The 8980-nt window shown below is 29.3% G+C and overlaps 1 protein-coding gene across 3 annotated transcripts; it reads right to left on the bottom strand.

Moving 5' to 3' along the window:
• Positions 1–581: 581 nt before the first annotated feature.
• Positions 582–8117, bottom strand: LOC149890755 (ferric reductase 1-like). 3 transcript variants are annotated; one of them, XM_090081679.1, is made up of 10 exons: positions 7959–8117; positions 4720–5499; positions 4191–4310; positions 2675–2787; positions 2219–2308; positions 2080–2136; positions 1721–1761; positions 1545–1603; positions 1307–1468; positions 582–1125 (listed from the first exon to the last, which is right to left on the bottom strand). In XM_090081679.1, the coding sequence occupies exons 3-10, from the start codon at positions 4246–4248 to the stop codon at positions 965–967; spliced, it is 741 nt and encodes a 246-aa protein (XP_089937805.1). In that variant the 5' UTR covers positions 4249–4310; positions 4720–5499; positions 7959–8117; the 3' UTR covers positions 582–964. The 3 variants fall into 3 exon arrangements, with proteins under 3 accessions (XP_089937805.1, XP_089937803.1, XP_089937804.1); XM_090081677.1 differs by having other exon boundaries at positions 4720–4793; XM_090081678.1 differs by lacking the exon at positions 4191–4310 and having other exon boundaries at positions 4720–4793.
• Positions 8118–8980: the final 863 nt, after the last annotated feature.

The raw sequence follows: 8980 nt of genomic DNA, 5'->3' as shown, positions 1-8980 counted from the left end.
GATGATTACGTGCAGCGCAAGCCAAAAACCTCTTTCATTTGAAGAGTACGCTAAGAGGATCAAAATGACTTGAGACCGAAGTATACGACACATTCATCATTGCTAAACAATTATTGTGATTTATACCTAAATATTGAGGTAAACTATTTTGACATTTCCCTGTTTTATGATAGTAATGTTGTGCAAATAAAATGCCTAGTCAAGAAGTTTAATCATATTGCTCTAGACTATGATGCTTAATGACAAAAAAGTCTTGAATTGAGAAGCATAACATAACAACAATAAAAGCAATTTAGATAACAATGTTTATGCAACAAATTATTAATGGAACAAACGTTCGTTTATGGAAACATCTTGGGTGCTTCATGTACAAAAAATAACTTGTATTATCTCCGAAATAACTCTAATACTTGGTTATGTTACCCGGGAAATTTTCGGGATTCAGATGAAATCCAATTTTTCAAAGAAAACATTACCACTGGATTTTCCCAGAATAAAAATACCTGGTTAAATTTTCTTACCAATGCAAAAGTAAGTTAGTACAAACAAGTCTTTCATAACTAACGATAAATACGTGTCTGTTTTAAAACTTTTGAGATTTATGACTTTATTACAAAGTACAGATTTCTCTGAAAAACTTTTTGTAGTTTACTTCATCCAAGTCTAATTTGTTTTTATATCATTGATGTCCAGACTCGTCTTTAGGGCACAGACATAAAATGCCAAAAAAATTTTGCAAAAAATTTTAAAATACAAAACATTCTAAAAATATTAAAGACCCAGATAAATTTAAATATCCCTGACTCCTCAAGCAAATCTTTTCAGGTAAATATTTTGTTACTCCGGTAGCAAAAAACTTACCTGAAAAATGAAACATAGCATTTCATTTCAATAAATGCAACAATAAGTCCCTAAAACGAATCAATCTTTAAAAAATTAAAAAGCACAAGATAAATAAAATCCATTAAAATTTTCCAATGTTGATTGCAATAACAATAACAACCAGCGCAGCAAAAACATAAAAGACCGCCATCGTAACAGTAAGTATCAGTTTCAGGTTACGTTTCTCATTATTTGACTTTCTATATTCGGTTTCTATAAGCGACTGAGTAGCAGAATAAGTAACTGAAACAAAATAAAATTACAATTAAGAAATCAAAGAAATTGCAAATAAGATACTCTAAAATTGAGAAATCAAAATAAAAACTTGGAAATTTTAAAAAATGCATAAAAAATTAAGTGAATCGTCTCTTTAAGGCTCTTATAAACTCTTACAACAACGTTGTTACTTAAAATTAGAACAAACCTTGTGAACTCGCTGTGAGTTCATCTTTATTATATTTGGTGTTCCATATACGCAAAAGGTCGAGTGTTACAAAAAGAACTGCAGTAACAGGAATAAAGATAATGACGACAGTAGAATTGGTATCCAAACCGACCAATTTCAAACCGAATACAATGGTGATTGCTAAAAGAGACGACTTTATTAGATGAACTTCAACTATTTATAAAAAATAAATTAACTAAGTGCTCAGTACAGATACCTGCAATTAACCAAGCAACCATTCCGATGGTACGATGCACCCAGTTGAATATGTAACGTCTTAAATAAAGAAATTTTAAATTATTGCAAAAAAACACTCACATAAGAAGCCTGAAAAAAACCAAAACAAAATAATTAAATCACAATTTACCAATTAAATTTAAAAATAATTCTTACTTTTCATGGTCTGGACTACAGCGTAACAGAGCAACACAAGGCTAATAAAGTAGGATAAAACAAAAAACTAAAGTCTATTTAAAGTGTTTTATTTTTTTATGGAATAAATATTGAAGATTGAAAAAGAAATTTTAATTTTTCTTGGAAAGAAGTTTATTACAGTGGATGGTTGTTATAATCTGTAAATTCTTTTTAGTTGTTAAGAATGATTGATTAACATGTTTCAATTCAAAATAACGAAAATTTATATGATGTTAATCGTTTTAATTATACCCATCTTTATAAGTATAAACTTATTTCAAAGTTATTTAAAAGAATTAAGAAACACTAAGCTTATCTTTATATTGCTTCTTACAAACCTGCAATAAACCCAAGATGATTGCTATCAGTCCGAGCACATGATGCGTTCCAGCAGTCTTAAATAATTTATTTTAATAGCTATAACTCTTCATACATTTATAAGCACCTAAGTTGGAAAAAAGTAGAGCAAATTCTTACTGTTGACCATTTTCCTTTTAATTCAAACAGAATTAGGATAAAACCCATTATAAAACATGTCACTGTTGAAAACATAAAAATTTGATGCATCTAAAAACAAATTTATAACTTATGATATATAAACATCAACAACAACAACAAGAACAACAACAATATATATATATAATAATAGTGAATAACAGGTGTTGCAGCAAAATTCGCACAAACTTTGATGCTTGCCATATTGTATATTTTTGCAAAGAGAAATTGCAACAGTTATTTCATCATTCATAATTTGTTAAGTACTATGTTGGTTATGAAATGCTAATATAATTTTTACACAGAATCTTTGATGTTTCTTTTATACTTAACATTATGTTCACCTTTTTATGGTGCAACATTGTGGTCACCTTTTAACGCTGCAACACAGATCAATCAATTTCCCACCTAAAAAGAATTTTGCTGCAAAATACTTACTCGAAACCATCTATCTTTACCATATATTTTTTCATTCCAAACTGTTTTCATGTAGCGACTCATGAAGATGCCACATGTTGCAAATAGCAACCATCCCATTGTCATAAAAATTCCTAAAAATTAGAATAAATTAAAAATAGAGAGCTTATTATGGCAAATAATTCAGAGTTATTATTACTAGTGCTAAAATTTCAGCCAAAATATTGCCTACAACTAAATTATATGAAATTAGATAATATCCTTACAACTTTTAATAATATAAAGACATCGTAAAATGATTAATTTAAATAGCATAAATCAAATTTTTACAAAAGAAACATTCTTTTTTTTTTTGCACAGTATAATAATCTTTTATATATAAATTGATAGCAGAAAGCAAAATAAAATGCATTTTTGAGACTAAAGCTTCCACTTTAAACTCAATTTCACAATCATTCAATCATAGTAGTCTGATATAGGTTTGATATTAACTACAGTACTCTTTTCAACTTCCAAGAGGGGATGTACTCAGTTAACCTTGCATTCATAACAAAAATAGCAAGAAATGGTCAAATAAATTTTAGTCTTATGTAAGAACAGTGCCATTGATGGTCTATAATTTTTATCATTAGTGATTGTTCTATATTTTTGTCTATTGAATATAAAAACTTTCATTTACAAGGGATTTTAGATTTGAACCAATACTAGTAATTTAACCAATATTGATAATTAAAGATTATTTGATCTGATCAATCCATTTAAGTTAAGTAAACATGCTAAACTTTTAGTTCAAAAACTTAATTATAGTTTAATTATAGCTTTTTAATGATAGCATTTTTTTTTTGGTGATTTGCAGCAAAATTAAAAATTTTGACTTGCATGAATTATAGAATTCAAAAAAATAATAATCCTAAGAGGAAACTCTGACAACGCTCTCTCACAACGCTCAGCCAATATTTCATAGTGTTTGTGCACAATATTGGTATCAAGCTACAAAAATAAAAAAAAATAAAATCCTTAATTATTGCATGAAGACTATTTTGGTCTTCATAACAAATAACACTTTATCAATCATAGATTAAAGGAGTTAATCACTCTATTCTCAAGTGACATTCCTTTCTTCTTGCTAAATCTTTTATTTTTATTTCAATCATTTAAATGATTTCTTAATACTTTTTTCTTTTATTTTTAGAGCTTGAAAAAAGAAAAATGTTTTTTATTTTTGTAATTTGCTCATTTTTATGTTTATAACACTTGTCAATCTAAACTTGACAAATTAAAAATAATAAATCATGAAATTTATTTTTTTGTATCAAACAAATTGTTGTTGTTTTAACATTCTTATAGTCATTATGAAAATTTCTTATAGTTATTTGACTACCTTTACTCAATTCAAAAAATTGTATTTAAATTGCTTTAAATGTACAAACTTTAATTAAATTCCAACAATTCCATAAAAATTATGCTACACTATTTAGTTTTTTGCTCACTGAATATAGTTTATTACACTAAACTTAGTTTAATTCATTAAGCATACCATGCCCTTTTACAAAGGCACTTAGTGAGGATTCTGAAGAAACTTTTTGAATGGCCATGAGATTAACATGCCCCTCTGACTTAAAATAGCCAGTTGATCCATGATACCCTGGATGTTTACCTAAGATGTAAACATATTATTTCAAAAATAAGAAATGCAATCATTCAATAAAAAACAATATTTTAAGAAGAGACAATTATGCTTGACATTTAAACAATATCATACAATTTTAAAAAATTTTAACAATGATACATTTTAACAACTAATTTGTTGCTCATTTTGGTTTTTATATGAAAATTTGTTTTAAATTTGAAATAGGCAACCCATTGGTAAATAAAAAAGGTACTTTATTTTACATTATGCATAATTAATACAAGACATACCATGAAAGATGAAGAAAATCTTAAAGTTATTTTGTGCTATATTTTTATGACAAATATTTAAAAATTTAACAGCTTTAAAATTAAATATTTCAGTAGAATGAACTTTAAAGTATATATATCCCAGGAACAAATATTAAACTATTTACCATTTAATGAAGATCCAAAAGCAATAGCCAAATAATATTCTTTGTCACTTGATGATTCAGAAGAGCACAAATATCTAAAGAACAAGGTAGTGTGTGGTACACATTTTAAAAAAATTGCATGAATTTTTTTTATGTGATAATAAAAACTTCAAAAGTTATTCTAATAAAAAAAAACTAAATTTAGCAAAGAGAAATAAGCAAGTTCTAAAATTTAGTTAAGACCTTGATAATAGTAAATTTGCTTTTTACACACCCTTAAACTTTGAAATGGATACCTTGAGAATGTTGGGTAGCACCTGCTACATTGGAATTTGTTGTTGCATTTTCTTTTCTAGATATTGAAAGAACCAACTAAATTTATTTCACCAAAAATTTTAGTTGGTTCTATTTCAAAATCTAGTCCAACAAACCTACCAGCAATAAGAGGTGGAGTCTACAAAAAGATTTTTCTCTATCAGACCTTATACATCTGTTCATGTCAAGTGCCTATTTGGCTGTGTGATTCACCTCAACAGTGAAGCATGGCTGATAATTTACCTAGTGAGGCGCACTCTACTTCATGTAATCCTCATATACAGCTGCATATGGGCATTCCTAGAGGGCACCTCATAGTTAAATGTAATGGTACATGAGAAAAACCCAACTTGAAAGCCAGATAATCAATTGATCACTAACTTTATCATATTGATACTTTGCTAATGCATTTGACTTTGTAATGTTGCAAATGTTAGTATCACAAAAACATGCCATATATTTAGTTCCACATATTGAAAGATCAAACTAAATGTAAGAAAAGATACAAAACAAATATACCTTTTTTTTTTTATATAATGATTAAGATACAGCGGAGAAAATAGAATTAGCCTCACCTTTATTTTTTGTTCTAATTTAACAAAAATTGCAGGTAAACAATTATGAAATCTACTTTATTTCTTGTTACTTCTACTACAACTAAAAAGTTTATAAATTGGTATGTTTAATTAATTCCAAATGGAAAAAAAAATTAAAAATATTCAATTTGTGGAGAAAATAGAATTAGCCTCATTAGCGTTATATACAAAAAATAAAGAAAATATTTTTTTTTTTCGCTCATTTAGTATTTAGTATAGCTTCCTGAATTTTTAATGACTTCAAATATGCGGTTTGACATACTAGTCACAAGATTTTGGATAGTTTCTATAGATATTTCATTCCAAGCTTCTCTGATACAAGTTTTCAGCTCCAAGGTGCATTCAAATTGCTTACCATTTTCATAAACCTTTCTAGAAAGTATTCCCCATAGATTTTCAATTGGGTTAAGGTCTGGACTACGTGCGGGCCATTCCATTACGTGAATATTTTTTTCTCTAAACCAAGCTTTTGTAAGTTTTGAATTATGGATAGTAGCATTATCTTGTTGGAAAGTGAAAGTTTCACCCATCTATTCCTCACCATGTTCAAGTAAACTTATTTCTAATAAGTCAATGTAGTCCTGTGAATTCATTTTTGTTGAAATCCATGCCAGTGGAAGTTTTCCAGCAAAGGAAAAAGCCCCCCAAACCATAACATTTCAACCCCCAAAGTTACGACTCATCCAAGTTTCTTTCTCTTTTCGAAGATCAAGCCAGTAATATTGATAGCCATCAGGACCATCTAGATTGAACTTTTTTTCATCACTAAAGAGAACTTGATGCCACTCTTCTTGCCAAGACATGTGTTCTTTCGCAAATTGTAATCTAACTTTTTTATGACGAGCAGTAAGTTTTGGTTTTGGTTTGCGCTTTTTCCAAACTGTGTTTGGATCTTCATGTAAGATTTGTCTCACATGTTGAACAGATACAGGTAATTGTAAATCAGCACGAATTTGAGATGCAGTCATGTGCTGAGCAGCAGCACAACGTACAATAACTCGTTTAGTACAATTATCAATTTTACGTTTGCCACCACTTCCCTTATAGGCTCCATAATTAACGCCAATCTTGAAGTAATTGTTAACCACTTTTGGAGATCTTTTAATTTTCTTTGCAATTTCCCGATTAGATAAGCCTGTATCTTTGTATGCTTTCATTACTGCTAATTCTTCATTCGTTAAACGCTTACCACGTCCCATTTCAAATAAAGGTATCAAAAACCAAATGTTAAAAACTTTATGAGCACTGATTTCACAGTCTTTGTTTAACTTACAAATAATAATAAAAAACTAACTCACAAATGCGTATCACCAGATCAAAATATACAAGTAAACTGAAAATAATTATTGATGAGGCTAATTCTATTTGTTACCGCAAATATCAAGTATTATACATTTTATGGTTTTATCAAATGTTCCGCAATTTAATTATGCTATATTATAATCTAAAAAGTTGTTGTTTGTAACAGTAATTATATGTGTGTGGATACAAAAGTTGTACCGCACAAACTTGTTTACAGATTTACAAAATATTGGATCAGCACATGGTGAGGCTAATTCTATTTTCTCCGCTGTATTATTTTATAACTTTTATACAAATATATGCAATCAGTTGTTATACAGGAGCCAATCTAACTTAGCTGTATGCTTCAGATCATTGGACCAGGGGTGCCTAAGGCATAATATTGCCTTGCAAAATTTTCAGGTACTGTTAATGGTCTTATAACCTATTCTCAATACCAGTTAGCAATCTGTAGCTGTTACTATTAAATCCTGAATAAATTCTAATTTAATGCTTGCTTGTGAAAGTAAAGTTTTTTGGATTCATTTGCTCTTTAGCAAATCTCTCCAGAGCATTCATTTCTAAACATTTTGAATTTACTTTATTCAGCAAATGGTTCTTTTTTACAAAGCTTCAACCCTTTATTGAATTACTTTTTTGCAATCACTAGATGTTCTCATCTGTTTTGCTATACATAGAGGTTTTCTTCTTAATACTTTTTGATGAACTATTTTGCTTCTAAGAATTCTTCTGATAGTTTGTCACATACTGCTTTTCCAGTAGCTGTTGCATAGCTTTCTGTCATATTAGGAGCATATTTGGGATTTATTCTCCACTTTTTAATGGTTAGTATGAGCTCTTGGTAATTAAAAGTTTTGCTAAACACATTTGAATTTTTTTTTAAGAACCACTTTAATATTTATAAAAATACTTCATCTTTGAATGGTCGTATAGTATATCTTTTTCTGTCTGTCTTTTTGAGAGGCTATTTACTGATAATGTAAAATTGTGACTGATTGTGGCTGTTATATGTAAATCAGTCATAAAAAAAATTACAGTTATACTTACCTCATTTTCGTGAGAAATTACTGCTGAATTTAAGACCAATACATAAAAAGCAATTGAATACATTTAAAAACTTTTCACAGATTATTTCGAGATATTCGGCAACTCAACTTAACACATTGTGACCGGGAAACGTGTAAACACGTCCGCGTACTAGTTAATAGTGGTGGCCGGCAGACGACACAAGTCATTTCGTACTGGCTGGTGGTGGAGACCGGGAAACGGAGAGGACGATTGTTCTTCAGGGTTTAAAACGCGGGGAAAATCATTAAATATGGAATTTTGGTGCATATGGTATGCGAAAGCACAATTGGATACATCTTTGATTTTGAAAATTACAACGCTCAGGGAAAAACGTTAATCCAAACAATCGAAACCGCAATATCACCGTATATTGGTTTGTGGCATCACATATGTATGGATAATTATTATAACAGTGTGCAGAATGCTGAAAGACTACTTGAACAAAAAGTCCGAATTCGTGGCACTATAAGGAAGAATAGAGGACTTCCAGATTGTTTGAAAGGAATTTCGTTAAAAAAAGGAGAAGAAGCATTCAGACGAAAACAAGATACTTTGTTGCAAGTATGGCAATCCAAAAAAACTGTGTCCTTGATATCTACTATCCACTCTGCAGAGATGAGAGAAAGCCAAAACGTTGACAGAACTACCAGAGCCAAAATAGTGAAACGTAATGCCTTAATCGATTTCAATCGATATATGAAAGACGTATCTATCAATACTTGGCGTATTACTCAATACTAAGAAAGACTGAGTGTTGACCTGCTCTTCGGAAGTTCATGTAAAAATTTTTCTTGATATTTGGTTTAAAGTTTTGACAGGCCCGTATTTAATTGTAGATTTACAAGAGCTAGAGTGGTCAATTTAGGAGCGCTTGATGGTGACAGTGCACTACTTTGATCTAAAACTAAAACATGGATATTTTATGTTTATAATAAACTTTGTTTAGAAAGTTTGGTAAAAATTTTAAATTATTCGTTTTTAAAGAGATTAGAAACTTGTCA

This window comes from Hydra viridissima, unplaced genomic scaffold, assembly GCF_058129835.1.
Source record: "Hydra viridissima isolate aposymbiotic clone 2 unplaced genomic scaffold, HvirCarnegie_v1 scaffold_3, whole genome shotgun sequence".
In the NCBI taxonomy this organism is placed as follows: Eukaryota; Metazoa; Cnidaria; class Hydrozoa; order Anthoathecata; family Hydridae; genus Hydra; species Hydra viridissima.
The sequence above is the reverse complement of the archived record's forward strand: the minus strand, read 5'-3'. Positions and strand labels throughout refer to the sequence as shown.